Source organism: Nomascus leucogenys, chromosome 13 (genome assembly GCF_006542625.1).
Source record: "Nomascus leucogenys isolate Asia chromosome 13, Asia_NLE_v1, whole genome shotgun sequence".
NCBI lineage: Eukaryota > Metazoa > Chordata > Mammalia > Primates > Hylobatidae > Nomascus > Nomascus leucogenys.
The window spans coordinates 18,351,579-18,376,425 of record NC_044393.1 but is presented as its reverse complement, the minus strand read 5'-3'; the positions used below and the strand labels follow the sequence as shown (position 1 = coordinate 18,376,425).

At 43.1% G+C, this 24,847-nt stretch overlaps 2 protein-coding genes across 2 annotated transcripts; one reads left to right on the top strand and one right to left on the bottom strand.

The window, feature by feature from the left end:
• Nucleotides 1–3,248: 3,248 nt before the first annotated feature.
• On the bottom strand, nt 3,249–17,477 carry WFDC10B (WAP four-disulfide core domain 10B). Its single transcript, XM_003253651.2, has 4 exons — nt 17,376–17,477; nt 16,640–16,704; nt 4,485–4,639; nt 3,249–3,536 (listed from the first exon to the last, which is right to left on the bottom strand). Exons 3-4 carry the CDS (start codon nt 4,573–4,575, stop codon nt 3,406–3,408), a joined length of 222 nt encoding a protein of 73 aa, XP_003253699.1. The 5' UTR covers nt 4,576–4,639; nt 16,640–16,704; nt 17,376–17,477; the 3' UTR covers nt 3,249–3,405.
• WFDC13 (WAP four-disulfide core domain 13) lies at nt 14,203–23,853 on the top strand. The gene is made up of 4 exons (XM_030826399.1): nt 14,203–14,392; nt 16,587–16,737; nt 18,319–18,383; nt 22,898–23,853. The coding sequence occupies exons 1-3, from the start codon at nt 14,305–14,307 to the stop codon at nt 18,359–18,361; spliced, it is 282 nt and encodes a 93-aa protein (XP_030682259.1). The 5' UTR covers nt 14,203–14,304; the 3' UTR covers nt 18,362–18,383; nt 22,898–23,853.
• Nucleotides 23,854–24,847: the final 994 nt, after the last annotated feature.

The following is a 24,847-nucleotide window of genomic DNA, read 5'->3' as shown; positions in this document are numbered from 1 at the left end:
GTAAAATTTGGGTCACTCAATGCATGGCATAAACCCCTTACAGGGAGCAACAGGGAGCTGCATTTTTAAGCCCCTTTTCTGTACTGCTCCAAGAGTTTGAAACCCCCAGAAATACCTGTGCATCTGTATAAACCTACCACTCTTGTCTGTTGTCTAGAGAGATTCTCATATGCCTAGTCTTCTCTGCTCCTAGAGCTGGGAGTTTTAGAGTGCAGTCCTTCCAGTAGAAGCTGCAAAAGTTGAGGCATTCTACATGTGGACAAACTCTCCAGGAAGGAGTAATAGACCTGGAGTTATCACTGGAGTGAGCCAGGGGAAAAGGCTTGGGAAGTGCTGATCTGCTTCTGAGGCTACCAGCAGGCTACTATTTGCCTCTTTAACTCCCCAATGCAAGTTAATTAATGCAAGTTAATTAGAAGCCCAGCCACCAAGTAGCCCCTAGAAAAGTGTCAAATGCCTCCCAGAGAAAAACAAGCTGCATTTTTTTAAGCCCTTCTCTGCACTGCCTCCAGAGAGTGAGGCCCCTGGAAGTGTTTGTTCTGTAGCACAAAACCACGGTTTTCCTGTAGGTCAGAAAGACTCATGTATTCCTAATCCCCTCCACTTCCAGAGTCAATTAATTGAGCCGAACCATGGGGAATTTCAGAGATAAAGCACTATATGTGAGGCCCAAACCCTCCTCTCCACAGGGAGAAGTTGTGTATTAGGGATTCCTTTCCTGGTTGTATGGCACAGTGTCCAAGGTGGAGTTCATGCCTGAGTGCACCTCAGCTTTTCCCACTCATTTGATGCAGATATTTTTTCTCCGTTGCCCAGTGGGTAGGAGTCTCTCAATTGGTTTCTGATTTTTTTCAGAGAGAATCAATCAGTGAATAGTTTGTTCAGTGCATTGGTGGGTGAAGGGAGGGTCAGGAGTCTCCTGTTTCACCATGTTGCTGATGTCATCTAAGGGTAAGCCTTTAGGCTTGGCAACAATGACTTCTGGATAGGGGACTTCCCTTGAATCTTTCACAGCGTGAACATTCTAACTATTTTTGTGCCAACATGCATTTCACAGTGAAAGAAATCACAACAGGGACCTCAGACACCAAACGCAAACTTACATTTCAAATAACATCCTGTAGTTCATGAATTAGGTATCCTGAGTTTGGAATAATGCAGACTGCTAACAGAGGTAGGAGAGGGACAAACATTGCTGGTGACGACACTGGTATAGAACCACCTGTGAGCATCAAATGCAGCCAAAGTACAGAAACAAGGTAGGGGCAGATCAGTGTCATGTTGCATACATGAGATGGCAGTATCCTTCTAGAGTCTTCCCAGTTACATTCACTTTGAAAAGCAGCATGGCCTAGGAGACAGAGAACAAACAATGAAAAAGCAGTGGCAACCATAAGACTATGTGTTTGCTCTCAAACACAATAGGCCTCATCTGTGATTCTTTTCAGGCTAGAACTTGACATTTTGGAGACCCAGATTTTGGAAGAACTTACCTTTGCTTCTTCCTCTGCCTCCAAGACATCCATGTTCTTCTAAGGGTCCTCATTACCTTACTCTACATAATATGAGAGCACATAGATATTTTTATAGAAGAGAGAGAGCACACAGTCATAACCAAATGGGCACTCCTTTCAGCTTTGAGTTCCCTGGGGCACTGTGAGCTGTCCAGAGAGCTCTCTGGAACACAGGTCAGGGCACCAGTGATTAGAAGAAAGCAGAGCAACTGCTTCCAGTAAAATTCATAGTCTATGATGCTCATGCCAGTGACATGGAATAGGTCAACCTGACACCCATGGCATATCCACATGGTACAGTGCACTGAACTTGAATGGGGGAGGTTATTCTCCATATGGTCCCTGACAGGTAAATTTGCCTCTCTTAATAGTGTCTCCTAGCAGTGTTTGGAGATGGCCTGAGATGATGCTTGCTAATGGAGGCTATCTGAGGAAGCACCAAATAAGATCTCTTAGAGACCATGCCCTTATAGCCCACCTACTTCTGATGACATCTGTGTTGGTAGTTGATCATGATCTCTTTTCTAAGACTCCCTTGTCCAAGAAATCTCTTGACAAAGGTGAAGACAAACCTGAGATACCCAGAGCCCAGTGATGCCTCAGAGGTGGCTCACAGCCTCTGGTCTGATGGGGGAAGTTTTCTTCTCTGATGTCTCTTTCATTGAATAGCCCAGCAAGAAGCACTAGACTGGAGCATAACACTGCACACCTGCCTCTGGGATGGCCTGTCCTCCTGAAATCTCTTCACATTTGACTCCGTGCTCCAATTAGCCACATATGACCCAACTCTGGATGTAGCCCCAGGATCATTTCAGAGGAGTTGCGATTGCTTAGAGTAAGGGAGAGTCTGTACCACAGTGGTTAATTTCCACTAACTCACAGTAGGATGACAGGCAAGACCCACTGCCACTCTGTGCCAATTACTCCTTAGCAACAGCAGCATGAACCACCTGTTCCCCACCCCTTGGTGTTCCTCTTGATCAAAAGAAAAGAGAATGAGTCCCTAAGGAAGAGGGCTTGGGAAAGATAGGGACTATTCAGTTAATGGAAGGTGCTGGAGTGTTAGATCCTGAGACCCAAATTGGGTCCCATCAGAGGAGTAGCCATGTTGGTGGGTGCTGGATAGGAGGAAGTTTGGGGTTGGGGTAGGCACTCACTCTCACTAGGATGCCTCTGGCCTCAAGTAATGGAGAGAAGTGAGCAAAAAGTGAGCTCAGAGGAAACATCCTCTTCTGGCCACATCATATCCTCTCACTCTCTTGTGGCCTTAGGCATGTCACTGGCCTTCCTGGGACTCATTATCCTCATTGTAAAGAGACAGCAATCTGAAGCTCAGAAAGAGATTGGGGAGCATGAGGTGGGGGAGCACCAAGGCTAAGGAGACCAAAGCAGTGCTTGGGGGCCTCCCACTCTTTACCTCGGGTTCTAACTGCCACCCATCTCATGCTTAATGGGTCCTTCTGACTCCAGCGTGAGAAATGTTCTCCTTAGCATCGGGAGATGCTGCACATGAGCAGTTCCTCCCCCTGGGAGTACTGGTTCAGTGAACAAAACAGCAAGGGGCTGGGCCTCCTGAGGGCTGGCAGGGATACATGGGTCAAAGAGGGAGAGGGAGGGTAGAGAAGCATAGCCAGGGAGAGAAATCGAACACCAGGACACAAGACAAGTGGGGCATCTGTGGGGGCTACAGTGGGCTCTCAATAATCACCTGTAGTGGCAGCAAAAGAGGCAGGATCCATGGGCATTTGTTCTGGTTTATTTGACAGGGACAAGGAGTTCAGCCAGTGGGGAGGGTGGCATTCCTGTTGATGTCCTTGTGCTTCAGATGTGGGCACAGTCTCGGATGGAAGGGTTCAGGGGGCAGGGTGCACATCCCAGCCCACTCTCCCACTCACAGGATGCTCATGCAAACGTTCCCACAGAAGGCTGAACAGCATATGTTATTTGCTTCACACTTTTGGAAATATGAACAGTGGTGGATGCATAGATCTATGCTGGGTCGCTTCTCACAGACCTTGATTCCTGAAATGGTGCAGGAGCAGGGTCAATGAAACCATGCACCTATAGAGCACCCTTCTCAAGCTTGAAGCTCCTCCATGACCCCAGAACCAAGGCACCCCTGCCACCACGAGTCTCCTGGACTCTTCAGGGAACTTCCTTCCAGCCCATCACCAATCCTAGTGATTGGCAGTATCTTAAATCCTGTCTCCCTGTCCTGCCTCTCACCCCAGTAGACCTCAATGCCTGGGCTTCCTGGACCCTCGCCATACACCTGCATTCAGAACTCTGTCTCCTCATTAATCATGGTGAAGTCACCCCCATAGAATCTACGTCTGACCCTGAAAGTTCAAAGAAGCCTGAGACATTTCCAAACCCTCCCCTATTCTCCAGAATTTGCAGAGCCCAGAAAAGAAGATGAACTTGCCTCTCATCCCTCCCTCTCCTCACCGTCACCATCCCTAGTATCCCTTCCCACCACCACTCTCCTGGCTCCTTTGATGATATACTTAACTTTGCCCTGTATACTCCAACTTTTCATTGCTGTATGTCCTTTTTACCCTACACTTATACCCATTTCTACACCTACACCTACCCTCACCCTCATAACCACTTCTAGATGTTTACTCCTCACAAATGTGCATAAATCAAAGAATAATTGTCTTGCTTTCCCATTGGATTCTCAGCCCTGGTGCACATTTCACTATGGGATGTACCATTTGTCTCTAAGTACTGGGAGCGAACAACAAAAGATGTAGGTTCCCCCTTCATTCCCACTACTATTCCCAGGGCCAGGTAAAGGGGTTGGAGGGCCATGGTTTGGGACAGCCCAGAGTCTGCACAGCATTGTGGTCAGAGCTGGATATGCAGAAAGTTTCCAACTCCTAGGTCCTGCTCAGACTGGACACAGCTCCTCCGTTCCCCTCTACCCAACTCTCCCTCACCCATCCAGCAGCCCAGCCCATCACCTACTCTGCATCCTCATCTTGTCACGGTATCCTCCCTGGGCCTGCAGCAGCAGCACACAGAGAACCAGGACAGGCAGCAGAGTCTGGGGTGCCATGACTCTGACCAGAGCATGAGCCCTAAGTCTGGCCAGGCAGTCACAGACTTCCCTGCAGAGCTGCCTGTGGAGAGGGAAGGAAAGAAAAAAGGAATGATCTTCAGCTCCTCGCTGCCTCCACTGGCCAAGTCAGGGCAGAGCAAGAGAGTCCTTGCTTCCTGCTGTTGCCTTCTCCTGGCCCTGTCCTTCTCCATGTAGATTAGGGCTTCTGCAAGAATGATGCCTCCTCTGTCTCCTCTCCTCTCTCACAGAACCAGTCCTGTGTTCTTGCTAACAGAGTTTTTCTTTTCCAAAGGGTACTATTTATTTCTGCTTTCTAATTACAAAGTGCTTTACAGAAAAAAAGAAAAGAATATAATTTTTTAAAAGGTGCTTAGAATTAACCCATATTTTATTACATTATCTTTTAGTTCCTCTGTATATTTAATGTAAACAATCTTTTATTTTCTCATTTTTGAATCACCTATCTTTTGTTACCTGCCTTCTGCTGCCTTCATTTAGTCATGCAAATATTTACAATGTCATTATTTCTCAAAAAGGGGAGTGGCTATTTGCATATAATGGATGTGTTCATTATAAATTCTTTTTTTTTTTTAGACAGAGTCTCACTCCACACCAGGCTGGAGTGCAGTGGTGTGATCTTGGCTCACTGCAACCTCCACCTTCCAAGTTCAAGCAATTCGCACCTCAGCCTCTTGAGTAGCTGGGATTACAGGCACGTGCCATCACACCTAGATAATTTTTGTATTTTTAGTAGAGATGGGGTTCCGCCATGTTGGCCAGGCTGGTCTTGAACTCCTGACCTCAATTGATCCTCCCGTCTCAACCTCCCAAAGTGCTGGGATTACAGGCATGAGCCACCACACTCGGCCTAATTATAAATTATTCTTATCAATTCATTACACAAAACTCTATATGATTGAGCTATATTTTTAAGTTCTGGGGTACATGTGCAGGATGTGCAGGTTTGTTGCACATGCTGTGGGGGCTTGCTGCACCTATCAACCCATCACCTAGATATCAAGCCCAACATGCATTAGCTATTTATCCTGATGCTCTCCCTCCCGACAGGCCCCAGGGTGTGTTGTTTACCTCCCTGTGTCCATGTATTCTCATTGAAGTGAGAACATGGGGTGTTTGAACATGGGGTGTTTGGTTTTCTGTTCCTTCATTAGTTTGCTGAGGATAATGGCTTCTAGCTCCATCCATGTCCCTGAAAAGAACATGATCTCATTCCTTTTTATGCCACATAGTATTCCATGGTATATATGTACCACATTTTCTTTATCCAATCTATCAGTGATGGGCATTTGGGTTAATTTCATGTCTTTGCTATTGTGAATAGTGCTGTAATGAACATATGCATGCATATGTCTTTATAACAGAATGATTCTATTCCTTTGGGTATATACCCAGTAATGGGGTTACTGGGTCAAATGGTATTTCTGGTTCTAAATCTTTGAGGAATCATCACATTGTCTTCCACAATGGTTGAACTAATTTACATTCCTACCAACAGCATGAAAGCTTTCCTATTTCTCGACAACCTCAACACCATCTGTAGTTTCTTGACTTTTTAATAACCTCCATTGTAACTGGCGTGAGATGGTATCTCATCATGGTTTTGATTTGCATTACTCTGATGTTCAGCTTTTTTTCATGTTTATTGGCTGCATATATGTCTTCTTTTGAGAAGTGTCTGTTCGTGTCCTTTGCCCACCTTTTAATGGGATTGTTTGTTTTTTCTTATAAATTTAAGTTCCTTATAGACTCTGGATACTAGACCTTTGTCAGGTGGATAGATTGTAAACATTTTCTCCCATTTTGTAGGTTGTCTGTTCACTCTGATGATAGTTTATTTTGTTGTACGAAGTTCTTTAGTTTAATTAGATCCCATTTGTCAATTTTTGCTTTTGTTGCAGTTGCTTTTGATGATTTTGTCATGAAATCTTTGCCCATGCCTATGTCCTGAATGGTATTGCCCAGATTTTCTTCTGGAGTTTTTATAGTTTGGGGTTTTACATTTAAGCCTTTAATCCATCTTGAGTTAATTTTTGTATAAGGCATAAGGAAGAGGCCCAGTTTCAATTTTCTGCATATGGCAAATAGTAGCAAAAAGAGCTGTGATTATTATATTAAAGTCAAACAAAGTACACATTGTGTCAAATATTGTTAAAAGAAACAAAAAACATGATTATATATTGATAAAAGGGTCAATTCATCAAAAAGATATAAAAATTATAAACATATACACACCAAGCAATAGAGCTTCAAAATATATGAAGCAAACACTGACAGGATTGAAGGGAGACATAGCACTACAGTAATAGTTGGAGAGTTCAATATCCCACCATGGCATCATAAGAAATATATCTGGTCTTTGTCCCCAGTTCCTGGCACAAGGTTCCTAAAACTCTTGGAATTTCCTGAGTGATAGATGTGTCTTTTGCTATTCATAAGGCGCCCCTTTTGATTCCACCTGAGTTTCTGCTAATGAGGTTACTTGGAATGGGGCCCCTAGGCAGCCTCAGGATGGAGCTGGCCACCAGAAAGATCAAGTGATTAGAGGGCTGGAACTTTTAGACCCACCCACTCTCCTCCAGAAAGTTAAAGAAGGAAGGAGTTGAAGCTCTATAAAAACTCTTAATAAGATTTGATGAGCTTCTGAATTGGTGAACACATTCATGTGCCAGGAGGATGGCACACACAACTCACAAGGACAGAAATTCCTGTGCTTGGAACGCTTGTGAAGCTCGCCCTATTTACTTAATCTGGCTATTCATTTGTATCCTTTATAATAAACTGATAGACCTTAAGTGTTTCCTGAGTTCTGTGAGCTGTTCCAGCAAATTATCAAACTTTCAGATGGGATTGTGGGAGCCCCTGATTTATAGCCAGTAGATCAAAAGTGCAGGAGGCCCAAGACTTGCAACTGGCACCTGAAGTTGGGAGTAGTCTTGTGAAATCAAGCCTATAAGCTGTGGGGTCTGCACTAACTTCAAGTAGTTAGTGTCAGAATTAAATTAAATTTTGGAACACCCAGTTGGTGTCCAGAGATAGGAGAATTGGTTGTTGGTGTTGGAAAGCATTCCAGGCCCTCTTTCAAAAATGAATAGAACATGTAGACAGAAAAATCAATAAGGAAATAGGGTACTAAACAACACTATAAATCTAAGACAGACCTAAGACAAGAAGAGAATGCATATTCTTCTCAAGCACATATGGAACATTCTCCAGGATAAACTACATGTTAGGCCACAAAACAAGCCTAAATAAATTTTAAAAGATTGAAATTATACAAACTATCTTCTCCAGCCACAATGGAACAAAGCTAGAAATCAATAAGAGAAGGAAAACTGGAAAATTCTCAAAAATGTGAAATTAATACACTCTAAAACAACAAATGAGTCAAAGAATAAATCACAAAGGAAATTAGAAAATACTTTGAGCCAGGCATGTTGACTCATGCCTGTAATCCCAGCACTTTGGGAGGCTGAGGTGGGTGGATCACTTGAGCCCAGGAATTCAAGACCAGCCTGGGCAACATAACAAGACCCTGTCTCTACAAAAAACTAACTGGGCATGGTGGTATGCACCTGTAGTCCCAACTACTTAGAAAAAAACTTTCGGATGAATGAAAACGAAAACACAAAACACAACATATAAAAACTTATGAGATGCAGTAAAAGTAGTTCTCAGGGCAGAAAATCTATAACTGTAAATATTTACATTAAAAAAGAAAGATCACGGCCAGGCGCAGTGGCTCACACCTGTAATCCCAGCACTTTGGGAGGCCGAGGCAGGCAGATCACGAGGTCAGGAGATTGAGACCATCCTGGCTAACACAGTGAAACCCCACCTCTACTAAAAATACAAAAAATTAACCGGGCCTGGTGGTACGAGCCTTGTATGTCCCAGCTACTCAGGAGTCTGAGGCAGGAGAATCGCTTGAACCCAGGAGGCAGAGGTTGCAGTGAGCCGAGATCACGCCACTGCACTCCAGCCTAGGCAACAGAGCAAGACTCCGTCTCAAAAAAAAAAAAAAAAAAAAAACTCAAATCTACAACCTAACTTTACATCATACGAAACTAGAAAGAGAAGAACAAACTACACCCACAGCTAGCAGAAGGAAGGAAAAATAAACATTTGAGCACAGAAAAATGGAATAGGAAATAGAAAACCAGTAAAAAGAATCAACAAGACCAAAACTTGGTTTTTTTAAAAGATCAATAAAATTGAAAATCTTTAGCTAGATTGACTAAGAAGAAAAGAGAAAAGACACAAATAACTAATATCAGAAATTAGAGTGGGACATCACCACCAACTTACAGAACTAAAAAAATTATAAGAGAATACTATGAACAATTTTACACCAACAAATTAGATAACCTGGAGGAAATGGACAAATTCCTAGAAACTCACAAATCACCAAAACTGACTTGAGAAGGAATAGAAAATATTAACAGACCTATAACAAATAAAGAGATAGAATCAGTAATTTTTGAAAAATACACATGACTCTCTTCAACAAAAAGAATGCCTAGGGCTAGATGACTTCACTGATAAAATCTATACCAAACTTTTTTTATTAACACCAATCCTTCTCAAAGTTTTCCAATCTTAATTGATACAGAAAAAGCATTTCACAAAATTCACCACCCTTCTATGATTAAAAAAAATTCAGAAAACTAGGAAATAAAGGACTTCCTTAACATGATTAAAGGCACCTATAAAAAACTATATACAATGATGGTTATACTCAATTGCGAAAGATCAAAATCTTTCTCCCAAGATCAGAAATAAGACAAGGATGCATCTTTCACCACTGCCAGTCAACACTGTAATGGAGTTCTAACCAAAGCAATTAAGTAATAAAAAGAAATAAAAGTCATCCAAATTGGGAAGAAAGTAAAACTATCTCAGCTGTTTTTGTAAACACCAGCAATGAGCAATCCAAAAAGGAAATTAAGGAAACAATTTGATTTACAACAGGCTATGAAAGGATAAAATACCTAGAAATAAATTTAACCATGGAGGTAAAAGACTTATATACCACAAAATACAGAACATTGCTGAAAGAAATTATAGAAAACCTCAAGAAACAGAAAGACATCCCATCGTGTTTTGTGTGTTTTTTTTTTTTTTTTTGAGACAGCATCTGGCTCTGTCACCCAGGCTGGAGTGCAGTGGCATGATTTTGGCTCACTGCAACCTCCATCTCCCAAGTGCTGGGACTATAGGCGCATGCCATTACGCCCAGCTAATTTTTGTATTTTCTGTAGAGACGGGGTTTTGCCATGTTGCCCAGGCTGATCTCGAACTCCTGAGCTCAAGCAAACCACCTGCCTTGGCCTCTCAAAGTGCTGAGATTATAGGTGTGAGCCACCACACCTAGCCGACATCCCATATTCTGTATTGGAAGACTTAGAACTATTAAGATGGTATTACAATGCAATTCCAATCAAGTTCCAACAGGTTTTTCTTTTCTTTTTTTTTTGAGATAGAGTCTCGTTCCGTCACCCAGGCTGGAGTGCAGTGGCGTGAGCTCAGCTCACTGCAACCTCCACTTCCCAGGTTCAAGCAATTCTCCTGCTTCAGCCTCCCGAGTAGCTGGGACTACTGGAGTGTGCCACCACTCCTGGCTAATTTTTATATTTTTAGTAGAGATGGGGTTTCACTATGTTGGCCAGGCTGGTCTCAAACTCCTGGCCTCAGGTGATCCACCTGCCTCGGCCTCCCAAAGTGCTGGGATTATAGGTGTGAGCCAACACAGCTGGCCAGATATTTCTTTATTTGAGAAATAGAAAACTTGATCCTCAATTTCATACAAAACTGCAAGAGGCTTGAATAGCCAAAGCAATCTTGAAAAAGTAGAATTCACATTTCCTGATTCAAAAATAAGCCAATGATTTAAATATAAAAGCTACAAAATTCTTAGAAGAAATGTAGAAGTAAATCTTCATGACTTTGGATTGGGCAATGGATTCTTAGAAAAGACACCAAAAGCACAGTAACAAAAGAAAAAAAAATCAGACTTAATCAAAGTTAAAAACTCTTGTGCCTCAAATGACTATCAAAAAAGTGAAAAGACAGCCTATGGAATGGAAGAAAATATTTGAAAAAATCATCTCTCTGATGAATATCCAGAATATATTAAAGAACTCTTACAAATCAAGAAAAAAAGAAACACAAACAACCCAATTACAAAATGGGCAAAGGACTTGAATATACATTTCTTCAAAGAAAATATAAAAATGACCAACAAGCACGTGAAAATATGCTCAATAACGGCTGGGCACGGTGGCTCATGCCTGTAATCCCAGCACGTTGGGAGGCCAAGGCAGGTGGATCACTTGAGATCAGGAGTCCGAGACCAGCCTCGCCAACATGGTGAAACCCCATCTCTACTAAAAATAGAAAAATTTGTCAGGTGTGGTGGCAGGTGCCTGTAATCCGAGCTACTCAGGAGGCTGAGGCAGGAGAATCGCTTGAACCTGGGAGGTGGAGGTTGCAGTGAGCTGAGATCACACCACTGCACTCTAGCCTGGGCGACAGAGTGAGAATCCATGTAAAAAAAAAAAGAAGAAGAACAAGAACAAGAACAAGAAGAAGAAGAAGAGGGGGGGCGGATGGGGAATGCTCAACATCATTAGTTATTAGGGAAATACAAATAAAAACCGCGAGATACCACTTCACATTTTTTGACTGGCTATAATTTCTAAAAAGGAAAATAATAAGTGTTTGCAAGCGTGTGGAGAAATTGGAACCCTCGTGCATAGCTGATAGAAGTATTAAATGGTTCAGCTGCTATGGGAAGAGTTTGGAGTTTCCTCAAAAAAGTAAACATACAAAGTTAAACATATGACCCAGCAGTTCTACTCCCAAATATTTACCCAAATGAGCTAGAAATATACACTCAAAAAAATATTCACCTACAAATGTTCATAGCTGCATTATTTGCAATTGCCAAAGCAAGGAAACAGCTGAAATGTCCATCAACAGATGAATGCATAAACAATTGTGATATATATATACAATGGAGTATTATTCACCCATAAAATGGAATTAAGTACTGGTACATGCTACATAGTAAATGAACCTCAAAAACTACAGAAATAACATTTCTCACCCAATTGTTTTGGCGAAAATTCAAAAGCATGACAACACGTTCTGTTAGTGAGACTGTAGGAAACATGCACAGTCACATTGTTGGTGGCATTACAAAAAGGTATAATCTTTATGAAGTAGAAATTGGCAATATCTAGCCAAACTATATGTGCATTTATCCTTTTTTTTTTTTTTCTTTTGAGACAAAGTCTAGCTCTGTTGCCCAGGCTGGAGTGCAGTGGCTCGATCTTGGCTCACTGCAACCTCCGCCTCCCGGATTCAAGTGATTCTTCTGCCTCAGCCTCCTGAGTAGCTGGGACTACAGGCATGTGCCACCACGCCCATCTAATTTTTTGTATTTTTAGTAGAGACGGGGTTTCACCATGTTGACCAGGCTGGTCTCAAACTCCTGACCTCATGATCTGCCCTCCTCAGCCTCCCAAAGTGCTGGGATTACAGGCGTGAGCCACCGCACCCAGCCGTGCATTTATCCTTTTAACCAATGATCACACTTTTAGAAATTTACTGATATTATACCTCAAACAATACAGAAAATTATGCATAATTGTTCATTGCAGCATTATTTATAATAGCAAAATCTTGGAAACTACCTAAATGACCAAATATAGGAGACTGGCAGTATGACTAAGGTGTATGTCAAATGCAGCTGTAATAGAGGAAAAATTGTTATGAACTACTGGAGAGCAGTTTTCAGGATCTATTGTTAAATGAAAACAACAAGTGCAAATGAGTATATTCGTGCAAGAAAAACAGAGTTGAGAGTTCAAGTAACTATTTATCTTAAATCAAGAATTTCCAGAGAATTGATAAAGAAGGGCTGCTACTCAGCACATCCTATGAAGTCAGCATAAACTTGCTATAAAACCAAGCAAGGACAATATGAGAAAGAGAGTTACAGGCCCAGTTCATTATGAACATAGATGTAAAATACCTTAAAAATAGCAAACTAAACCAAACAATATAAAAATGATAATATTCAATGATCACCTTATATTACCATAGAAATGGCTTAATGTTTGAAAATCTGAATGTTCACTGCATTAACAGATTAAAGGATATAAAAATGTTATCATCTCAATATACATAGAAAAAAGCAATACATATAATCTGACATAAACTAATTTAAAATTTCTTGTTATATTAGGAATGAAAGAAAACTTTCTAAACCTGATAGAGGGTGCTTATGAGAAACCTAAAGTGGAGACAATTCTAAAAGGGGAAACAAGAAGTTTTCATTTTAAATCAGGTATCAGACAAAAATACACACTATCACCACTTACATATGATGTACTCAAGGGCCTAGCCAGCACAGTGAGGCATTAAAAACGGCATAAAGTTTGAAGAAGAAAACTATAACTGTTCTTATTTGCCTATGACAAACACTGAAGAGAACACACAAAGAAACCGTAATAGACAATGGGAGAATTTAGCAAGCTAACTAGTTACAGATTCGTGGAAAGAAGAAAAGATCCAAGGTTTAAAGAGAGGTAAGCAAGTTTGAAATAGTATTTGTAGAAAGTGGGAACACTGACTTACTGAAGAAACTTAGTAAGATTGCCAGACCCTTTTTGGTTTGGTGATGGTGCATCTATGGTGCTGTTTAGTAGCCCAGTTATTTTCCCCCAGCAACAATTATCTGCCTAGGTTCAAGCTTCAATGAAATTGATGGTTGGATTCATTCAAGGTTGCAGTTTTTGTAGTCAGATTCAAGCAAGGAGATTTAAATGACAGGTTCTGAATCCTACATTGATAGAAAAGTAAACACCTATAGGGGAGGACTACGAAATAGGGAAGTGAAAAGTCAATGTTTGTTGGTTTCAGTGAGGTCAAATAATTGTCACGGTGGAGATTTTTGAGTAAACTGGAAAGTTAACTTCTCTACATTAGCAGTAAACAAAAGGAATTAATTGAAAAGTTATGATAACATTTTACAATTTCCTTTTAAAATTTCAAGCCTCAGACCAGGCACGGTGGCTCACACCCATAATCCCAGCACTTTGAGAGGCTGAAGAGGGCAGATCACCTGAGGTCAGGAGTTCAAGACTAGCCTGGATAACACAGTGAAACCCCATCTCTACTAAAAATACAAAAATTAGCCGGACGTGGTGGTGCACACCTGTAATCCCAGCGACTCAGGAGTCTGAGACAGGAGAATTGCTTGAACCCGGGAGGAGGAGGCTGCAGTGAGCAGAGATCGCACCACTGCACTCCAGCCTGGGTGACAAAGCGAGACTCTGTCTCAAAGAAAAAAAAAAATCAATAATCTGTGAATAAATATAACAAAGACATGTACAATTTCCACAGGGGAAAATTATAAAAAATGTTAAGGGACATGAATAAGATCTAGATACAGATGAAAGAGATAGCAAGGTCAAGATAAGGGGGATAAAGGAGGATATGAAAACACTACATGGCCCTGGAGTGGGTGTGATTGGGAGGTGCTTGGATTCCTGCCCTGTCCATTTTGATTGGAGTACACGGTGAAAGCCTAGTCACACTGGGCCTCCACTTTGCCCTCTTTCTTTCTCTTCTCCTCACAGCAGTGCCTGGTCAAACCCAGCAATCCCTGGCCAGAACTTACTCACCCGTCCCACTGACACCATGAAGTCTGTGCTGCCTCTCCAGTTCCTGGTGGTGTTCTGCCTAGCACTGCAGCTGGTGCCTGGGAGTCCCAAGCAGCGTGTTCTGAGTAGGTGCTGGGTCTGGGCCCAAGGAGGGAAGTAACGTGTGTGGACAGGAGAGGATCTGAGGGCTGACAGTCTGTCACACCTCTTGGAAAAATACCGTGTCATGTCCAAGGGCCCAAGCTTTATTGTTGGCAAGATCTAGGTTTGAATCCCTGCTCTGTTGCTGAGGGACCTTGGGTCACTATACTATGGTATTTGGGCCTTAGGTTTTATCCTTATCATGAATACAGTAGGAGAACAGATAATGCGTGCAGACATAGCTCACTCTTACTAAACCATGGTAAATGCTCAGTAATATTAAATGTTGTAAATGTGATCAGCCTCATCATCCAGCTTAGTCTTGCTGCCCGTGGCTCCTTCATGGATGCTTGGACTCACTTTTCAAGCAATAAAACAGAGAGACAACGAAGTTGGTAGAACTCAGGCTGGAATCTACATAACCTTGGCCTTGGAGGATGTTTTGGGAAGGAGGCAAAGGAAGTCTTGCCTTTTATTCCACATTTTCAAACTCCAGAGGTACTTAGCATCAATGGGACAGTGTAGAGTCCATCTCAGCAGCCACCACTGCCCAGCTCAACTCAAAAGAGCTCTGGCTCTAGTAATGTTGACCCTAACCAATACCAAGTGGGAAAAGAACTGTTATTCATCATACATCCACTCTTCTATGGGGAAAACATCTTCAGAATACTGGCGGCTCAGAAGAAGGATAAGTGTGGTAGCTCATGTGCCTGGGGAGGCTAGGTCCTGCTTAAGAAGTTTCAGAAAAGGCATGCAGGTTTATAGGACTAAGAGGGACTAAGCAAGCTACAAGAAAATAGGAGTGCCCAGGGTAGAGTTAATGGGAGAATCAGAATTTGAGGAAAGGCACAAAGAGGCTTTCTAAAAGACTGGTAAGTGCTGTGAGTGAAGTTGGGACCAGATACCCAGAAGAGGGGTCAAGACTTGAAAAGGGTGACCTCTCTGAGATCTCTGGATCATGATGTCTATCCATAAACTGCTCTATTGAGCCCCAAGCTCTTCAAAATGTGGACTAGTTCCAATTTCTTGCAGTGCCCAGTGAGCTATAGAATAGCTGAGAAGCCAGGGGTGAGTACTAGTTATTGGTCTCTATTAAATTGTCAACAGCTTGGACCTCAGCTTCTTTTACCCCAATTCTGGTGCCATTTGCTGCTACAGTTATAGTCATGACCTCTTTCTTCATTCATTCCTCTCAAATCATAATATCCTATAGTTTTCCTTCTAATTGCAAATATTTGCAGAGGAATAGACCCACAGATGGGCAACAGAATGCCCCACTTTTGACTTTTGCCCCCAGAGAAAGGGAGAGTCACAAGGTACAAAAATTAGGACATGGAAGGGCTTGGGGAAAGGGATTAATGGGGCCCATCCTTAGAGTCCAGGAATAGAAAGGAAGTCCTTAGGGAAGACTCTCCCAGGGCAGGTAGGTCTTAGCTTTGAACTGAAATACTTGGGGGTAGGGAAGGAAATAGGAAGTCAACATAACGATGCTTATTCTTCTCTAACAGTAGAAAGTGGGGCATCCTGGTGCTCTGGCCTCCTGATCGAGAGACACCAAGGAAGAAAAAGAAGCTGAATCTTTGAACACCATTCTGAAGTCCCCACCCTTCTTACCATGAAAGAAGTCACTCCCAGAACTTACTTGTGAACTGGGTCCCAGTTCTCTGATCCAGTACCTTCCATTTAATGCGTGGTCTTCATCCTTTACCAAAACTTACCTTTTGCTCATTCTTCCTATACACAAATAACCCATGTTAGGTTAACCCCAGGGTAAACTATGTTGTTAATGAGAAGCTCTACAACTCAAGACCACACAATGAGTCAGTGCAGAACGAACATACAGACCTCCTTCTTGTTCACCACATACACCATTAATACCCTTGATATGGACCCAACCATAGTCAGTAGGGACTTGGCGTCTGAACTACAAGGATGGTGAATGACCAATGGGTGCAGGGTTCTACCAAACTCTATTCTTGATCAAAAAATATCCATGCCCTGCTTCCCTGCTCAGAACTCAGAGGAAGGCAGCAGCTGAGGACAAAACCTGATGCCACCACCCTGGAACCATGCAAGGCAGATGAGGGTGGCAGGTTTCCTGGCAGTTCCCTGGGCTGAGTTCTGAACATTACTCCAGCCTGTTGGTGAGGCCCTTCTCTTACTTGTTCTATGTTCCAGAGTATATCTTGGAACCTCCACCCTGCATATCGGAACCTGAAAACTGTACTCACCTGTGTACAATGCAGGAAGACTGCGAGAAAGGATTTCAGTGCTGTTCCTCCTTCTGTGGGATAGTCTGTTCATCAGAAACATTTCAAAAGCGCAACAGGTAAGAGATATCTCATATCCAGGCCTGATCCTAGAGCTGCTGGTGGGAGCCCAGCAGAAGAGTCCCTTACCAGCAACTGTGCTGGATCTCTCCTTTTTTTGTTTTTTTTTGTTTTTTTTGTTTGTTTGTTTGTTTTGTTTTTTTGAGATGGAGTCTCGCTCTGTCACCCAGGCTGGAGTGCAGTAGCGCGATCTCGGCACGCTGCAAGCTCCGCCTCCCGGGTTCACGCCATTCTCCTGCCTCAGCCTCTCCGAGTAGCTGGGACTACAGGCGCCCGCCACCACGCCCAGCTAATTTTTTTGTATTTTTAGTAGAGACGGGGTTTCACCGTGGTCTCGATCTCCTGACCTGGTGATCCGCCCGCCTTGGCCTCCCAAAGTGCTGGGATTACAAGCGTGAGCCACCGCGCCCGGCCTGGATCTCTCCTTTTTTTTTCCTTGGTGGCCATGTTGCCAACATGCCCCTTCTCTTGACCAAGGATAATTTCCATAAAAGTCCTGATTAGAAAAGCCCTCCTCCCCTCCCAATCACCACATCCGTGAATCTCTGACTCTGCCTCTCTGAACACACCCACAAATGCCTTTATCCACAGACCTTCCCCCAACCCAGAAGCCACCCTTATCCCAGGGACACTCTACGTGCAGGTGTAACCAAAATCCCAAAGCAAAATTTGTCCTACACTTTTGCTTGCCCTCCTTTCACAAGACACCATCCTTTGGCCACCAGTGTTCTTGGGCTCTGGAGATCCAGCCCAAAGGAAGTTTTGATTAATTGTCCAGACATTAACACTAGCTGCAAGCCTGCTAAATGGAGTGTGCTCCCAGGGCAGAGAAAGGACATAGGGTGCTGATGGACATATGGTTTCTAATCCCATCTTGCAACTATGTCTTTCTATGACCTTGAGTAAGACAATTCCCTCTTTTTTACTTTCTTTTCCTCATGAGTAAAATAAGGACTCTTGTTTTTGCCTGCTTTGTAAGGCCCAAATGAAATTTCATAAGACCCACAGTGGAAGACTCAACCAATGAGCCCCTTGAGGGAAGCCTGGCAGTCTTGTTCCCTGCTGTATTCCCTACCATGAGCAGAATACCCAGCATATGAGATAATGTGCAGAGTGATTAAGCATGGGCTCAAAGCCAAACACCTGGGCTCAAATCTTGGCTCTACCACTTCTTAGCCAAGTGACCTTAGACAAGCTAATTAACCTCTCTCTGGGGATCAACTTCCTCATCTTTAAGACTGGAACAATAATAGTGAGGTTAAAATAGACTATCCATGTAAGCTTTAAAACATTACTTGCCAACATAATTGCTGTGAATTTTGGCGATTAGGCAACCACTTCTCTTTGAAGAGACTAGCCCTTGCAATTAAATTCCACATCTTTCAATGCTCTACATTGGAATGCAGAAGCATAAATATAACCTTTGGTGTCATTGAGTTTTTTGAGGTTCTGCCTTCCCTATGGCAAGAGAACTGAGCTTCATGGTCTAATATTAATGGTAGAAGTAATTGAAAGAAAAATATGTATCTCTAAAAATAAAACTTCACCAGTTAATATTTGGAAATATTTTTCTTCTACAGAAATAAACACAAGGGCTCAGAAGTCATCATGCCTGCCAACTGAGGCATATTTCCTAGAGCGTTTTGTAAGTACAGGGATTTGGTCTGGCCTTCCTCGTGTGAGATTCCCAGGGATGCTCACTTTCTTCCTGTAGCCTCACCAGGGGCACCACATTCCCACAAGGTCAGAATGGCCTCTCGGTACCTGATAACCTCCTCCTCCATCATTCCCCTCCAAGGGCTATCTTTGCACTCCCTGGGGGAGGCAGGGTGCAGTCCAGCATGAATTCTGCAACACAGAGCAACGTAAGGAACCAAGTCATGGCCCAGGGGGAACCCAGGGCACTCAGATCTGAGGCTTTGTCAAGGAACAAGCTCTTCTAGCCTCCAGGTTGACAGCACCCTGGGCAGGGACTCAAGCTGAGCCCTTCACGCCCTGAAACTTTGGTCTGCTCAGTGTACCTCTCTGAGACAGTCACCTCCCCCATGTGAAATATGAAGAAAACATCCATGCCTTGGGGTATTGGGAGTACAACACAAGGCCATGTGGATGGAAGAACTTGGTCTCTGCAAAGGTAGAAACTGCCAGCAACTCACTTACAAGGTCACTCATTCGGGTTCCAGTTTTTTTCTCTGAAAAAAGAGGGAGTGGGCCGGGTACAGTGTCTCACACTTGTAATCCCAGCACTTTCGGAGGCTGAGGCGGGTGGATCACGAGGTCAGGAGTTTGAGATCAGCCTGACCAACACGGTGAAACCCCGTCTCTACTAAAAATACAAAAATTAGTTGGGCGTGATGGTGCATACCTGGAATCCCAGCTACTCAGGAGGCTGAAGCAGGAGAATTGCTTGAACCCAGGAGGCGGAGGTTGCAGTGAGCCGAGAGTGCACCATTGCACTCCAGCCTGGGCGACAGAGTGAGACTCCATCTCAAAAAAAAAAAAAGAGGGAGTGGGAATCATCTTTATTATTTTACTGATGCTTCAAGAATGGTGAACAAAATGGAGTCCTGTGGAATTCCACCACCAAAAAAAGATAGTATTCATAAATTGGTGGATTTCGTTTCAGAGTATTTGAAAGAAAAAATTAGAAGTTTAGGGTCTTCTAATGGGCCTTCTGATGTCTCCAGATGTTCCAAATTAGAATGGTGGTCTTTCAGCTTAGTCCTTTTATTAACCCTGTACAAAGGAGCGTGATAAATAGTAGCAGGTGGAGGTCAGTGGAGCAGTTTAGGCACACAAGCACTTGCCCAGGCTCTGGTGAGCCCACCATGCTGCTGATGAGCTCCCACTCATGCTTCAAGGTTTCTATTAAATGCTCCATAGAAACTTCACCAGTTCACTCCAGACAGAATTAGTCCCTCTCCTGCAGACGGAGACTCGCTCACTCGGTGCTCGGTGTTGCCCGGGCTGGAGTGCAGTGGCATGGTCTTGGCTCCCTGCAGCCTCCGCCTCCCTGCCTTGGCCTCCCAGGGTGCTGGGATTACAGCCTCTGCCCGGCCGCCGCCCCATCTGGGAGGTGGGGAGCGTCTCTGCCTGGCCGCCCATCCTCTGGGTTATGAGGAGCTCCTGTGCCCGGCCACCTCGTCTGGGAGGTGAGGAGCGCCTCTGCCTGGCCGCCACCTCTTCTAGGAAGTCAGGAACGTCTCTACCTGGCCGCCCATTGTCTGGGATGTGAGGAGCGACTCTGCCTGGCCGCCCCTTCTGGGAAGTGAGGAGCGCCTCTGCCCAGTCGCCCCTTCTGGCATGTGAGGAGCGCCTCTGCGCTGCCGCCCCGTCTGGGAAGTGAGGAGCGCCTCTGCCCGGCCGCCCCGTCTGGGAAGTGAGGAGCGCCTCTGCCCAGCCACCCATCGTCTGGGAATGAGGAGCGCCTCTGCCCAGCCACCCATCGTCTGGGATGTGAGGAGCGCCTCTACCCGGCCGCCCCGTCTGGGGAGGAGCGCCTCGCGGCCGCCCCATCTGGGAAGTGAGGAGCGCCTCTGCGTGGCCGCCCCATCTGGGAAGTGAGGAGCGCCTCTGCCTGGCCGCCCCGTCTGGGGTGTGAGGAGCGCCTCTGCCCAGCCGCCCTGTTTGGGAGGTCTACCACAGAGGCCAGAAGCAATGTGGGGGCTGGACGTGGTGGCTCACGCCTGTAGTCCCAGTACTCTGAGAGGCCGAGGCGGGTTGATCACTTGAGGCTAGGAGTTCGAGACCAGCCTGGCCAACATGGCGAAACATATGAAAAATGCAACTAACAAACCAACCAACCAACCAAGCGACAACAAAACAGGTCTACCCTGCAGTCATACTCTAATTTTTTCTATTTTCCTCCCTTTCTGATCCTTTATCCCACTTTCTTTTTCTTCCTCTTCCTTCTTGTCAAATAGAGGATTGAGTTATTATCATTGATCCATACAAAGTCCCTCTCTCATTTATTTTCTTTAATTCCCACCCCCCATTTCTATTCCCCATCTTCCCATGTGCAACCTTCCTAATACGTTTGATATGCATCTTTTGTTTGTATGTACTTTTAGAAAATGTTCATTGTTTTGTGTGCAAAAATAAATTAAAAATTTAAAAAAAAAAAATACAAAAAATTAGCCGGGTGTGGTGGCGGGCGCCTGTAGTCCCAGCTACTCGGGAGGCTGAGGCAGGAGAATGGCGTGAACCCGGGAGGCGGAGCTTGCAGTGAGCCAAGGTTGCGCCACTGCACTCCAGCCTGGGCGACAGAGCAAGACTCCGTCTCAAAAAAAAAAAGAAAAAAAGAAAAACAATACCACAGTAAAGGTACATCAAGAGAACAAAATTTTGGAAATTAGAGAATAGCAGAAATAAACGAGTTGCAGAGGCCGGGGAAAAAAAAAAAAAAAAGAATTAGTCCCATTCTTTGTCTTTTGCAGTGCCCTATCTTTGGCCTACCATAACCTTATCAGACTTTCTTATAATTGTTTAAGTTAGCATTTTCTTTGTTTGGTGTATGAGTCCCGTAAAAGCGGAAACTGTGTCTGACTTCTTTGCCATAGAACCCTAGCACCTAGCGCCATGCCTTGCACATAGTAAGGATACAATTCGGACTTTTCAAATAAGGATGAGAAGAGGCTGGCAAAAAGTAGATCAATTCTAACATTTGATGAGTTTTTCCTACATAGAAGATCTTCACTGAACAGTCCAAAGTCCCTCAAATATCAGCTGCCTACTATTTTCTTAAAACTATATTTACTTATGAAAACTTACAATATGCTAAAAAACAAAAAAAGAAAGCCCGATGGTATGCATTCACATGGGGTAATATCTCTGTATTAAGGTTAAGGGTCCTAGCTACTTTGGTACTCAGTCCAGCTCTGGCCTGCCAACCTGGTGATGCTGGGCATTTCCTAAGTCCTTGGAACCCCAATGTGTCCATCTGTAAAATGCAGATGGAAAATATCTAACCCTTAGCTGTGTCATCAAGATGAAATAAAAGGACACATGCAAAGCACATATAAGGTTGCCAGCAGAGAGTCTAAGAAGAACTTATTATTATCCACATCTTGCCAATCCTTCCTTTATCCAAAATTCTTGTTTTATAAAGGGATCACAGTGTACTTTCTACCTTAAACTCCAGTTGTTTGGTTGGTTGCTTTTTAATTTCTCTGAGTCAGTGATCAGTGAACACTGCACTTGTATTAAGTTAATGCAGTATTCACTGATCTTCAAAATATCTTCTTAAGAGAGAACAAGGTAAAAAGTACTGCATCAAGATAATGTGATTAAATCTCATGATGAAAGATAGGCTAATTTAACAGAGATCTGAATTCCTCTACTAAATTTCCAGTGAGTGACTATGGAAGACTTTGCTTCCCTCTGCAAATCCCATATGAATGTTACCAACCTGGAAATGTGTGGTCACCAAGTCCCACAATTCTACTTTTCTTCCAGTTGTACCCCCTCTAAATGAACTTTTCCCAAGATAAATTTATCACAAGTCCATATCTTGCTCTTCTCTTCAATGACACCATTCTAATCTGACTCACTCCCTAGTGACCCCTGATCCAGGGCAGGAAATACTGTTCAGAAAAATCTATAGACTCTTTTACTACCAGAAACTGACCATATGTGGTTCGAGTTGACCTGAGTGAGGCAGGTCTCTTACATACAGGTTGGCTGTCACTGTTTTAATAATCTGAGTTTGATCTATCCAATACTGTAGGCACTGGTCACAAGAGGCTATTTAAATGTTAATTCATATGAATTACAATAAAATAAAATATTCAATCACTTCCTTAGCCTTATTTTCCATTTCAAGTGTTTAATAACCACATGTGGTTAGTAACTACCATATTACACATTATAAATACAGAACACAAAGTTCTAATGGAAAGCATTGCTTTAAGCTACATAAAGCTGATGTCTAAAAAATGATGGCTAGTTAAAAGGTGATCATGACAGAGGACACCCTCTATGACAGCCTCACGTTAGACTCCAGGAAAAGTTTTTGGGGGCTATTTCTTTAAGGAGTTCCTAAGCATAGCCTGACAACAGACAATTCAATGACAGTAATTCTCTAGAGACCCAACATGATGTCCGAGGATGTTTAAAGAATCAAGAAGAATAAGTGGACTAATTATCTTTCCTTCCCCACAGGCCTCTACAATGTTTTTTCTTGGTCCACCTTTAGGAAGGTATTGAGAAGCAAGAAACTGGAGGCCCATTAACTTGCAAATCGTTTTTGAGCTTGGCAATAAAGGCTAATCTACCATAAAACTCTTGAAGCTTAAACTTTAGGTCAACACTTGCAAGAGCCCCTTCCAAAGCTCAGCACAGTTTCCTCCTGGGATGAGGAGAGGAAGCAGAAACCCCACTTTGGCACAGAGACAAGCAGCACTTTTCCAGTCCAGGGACGCTGTCTGTGCCCTGGTGGTGGTCTTAAGGACCTACCACATCAACGTCTGGACAACCCTCACTGATTACCTGCCCTTGGTTGCACTCATCATGCTAATTGACCCCATATTTAACCTCAAGGAGAAATATCAACCAGACACTGCACAGCAACCTCCTTGGGGCCAGCCTTCAAGGCTTCATGGCTGTATCATGAACCCAAGACAGGCACAGTGGGGGTGGTGAGGACCTGATAGAGCTGGATCAGTGACTAAGAGGCTGCAATAAGGTGCCATGAAATCAAAATCAAAGGGCTAGAACTCTCCAAGGCCTTGCCCCAGGCATGTAGTACCACCTGAGCCAGAAACTGCAGAGGACATGACAGATGTGGCATTACTGATAAGTTATGGAAATGGAAATAATCTTTCCTAAACTACCAATAATAACTTTAAATTTTTGATCAACCATGCTAGAGCAAAGACTGAATTATCCTTCTGTTCTCTCTATAGAAATGATATGAAAATTATAGTCATAAGACACAATCAAAAATAATCAGCCATAAAATATTAAAAAGGTATTATAAAGGTATTTAAAATAATAATAATAATAAAGTGTTATTTTTCTGGGATTCATGATATTTGATGTATTCATAAGCTTTTGTAAGTTTCTAATTTGTTGCAATTTCTTTTTCATTTCAAATAAATATTCACTTATGTGCCTAATTTTGTATTAGTAGTTCTGCATTACTTTTCTAAAACAAGGTATCCATAATTATACAAGCATCAAGCTCCACAAAGCCTGGGCCTTTCTCTGCTTGCCTCCATTACTTCCAACTCTGTACCAGTAAGCCTTGTGTTCCTCATTAGGAAAACAGCATAAGCAATTGTTTTTCATTTTCACAAGACTATACAAAAAGATCAAATAATATAATATGCACAAAAATATGCTGTATGCACTGTGACAGAAATATGAATGGTTATGATTATTGTTAACATTTTGAGGACTTACTGCACAGGGTGAGATATAAGGAATGGCATTAAGGAAGAAGAAAAATGGGTTTTCACCCCTTCATCAGTGAATATAATCTATACACCATGACTTCTCACTTAACCGTAGTTGTGCTACTATGGCAAGTCATCTAAATTCTTCAAAACTTGAATTTTTCATGCTTAAAGTAGAGATAACACCACTTACCTTACGTAATTTGTGATACTAAGTTCTTGATTGTAGTCTGGTGGTTGGGAGGCTTAATTAGGTAACCAGTAACTCAGCAGTATCAACTTGCTTTGAAGGGAACATGGCTGGACTGGAAAGTACCAAAGTACCTGACACATAACCATACAGGACAGGCTGACCCTCCAGGATGAAATCTTGAAGGGATGCTTCAGCCAATCATGAGTTTATTTAGTTTATTAAGAACAAGTGACAGGCATGGGGAATCTTGGAAAAGATGGTCTAATGGGTAGGTCCAATTTTTACTCTTCCCCAGGGGAGTGAATAAAGATGAAAAGCTAAGAGACAAGAATTTGACCACAATGAGGCCAAAATAAAACTGGTCAAAAAATAACGATGCTTATGGATATCTTGCAAATTCTTGCTGGGAGTTCTCTTCTCAGTCCATCCCAGCAGAGAGGGTGAAAGATCAGTAGGTTCAGTAGGGGCTATACCAAGTCAATAAGGAGACTTGGGAGACACAATGAAAGAAGAGTCACTTTT

Excerpts from the sequence above, each read along its gene's own strand:
- WFDC10B (XM_003253651.2), bottom strand. The coding sequence starts at position 4,575 with ATGGCACCCCAGACTCTGCTGCCTGTCCTGGTTCTCTGTGTGCTGCTG. Across the intron at positions 3,537-4,484 it reads TGACAAGATGAGGATGCAGA|GAATCAAGGTCTGTGAGAAG; the intron begins GTAGGTGATGGG and ends GCACCATTTCAG.
- WFDC13 (XM_030826399.1), top strand. The coding sequence starts at position 14,305 with ATGAAGTCTGTGCTGCCTCTCCAGTTCCTGGTGGTGTTCTGCCTAGCA. Across the intron at positions 14,393-16,586 it reads TCCCAAGCAGCGTGTTCTGA|AGTATATCTTGGAACCTCCA; the intron begins GTAGGTGCTGGG and ends TCTATGTTCCAG. Across the intron at positions 16,738-18,318 it reads ACATTTCAAAAGCGCAACAG|AAATAAACACAAGGGCTCAG; the intron begins GTAAGAGATATC and ends TTTCTTCTACAG.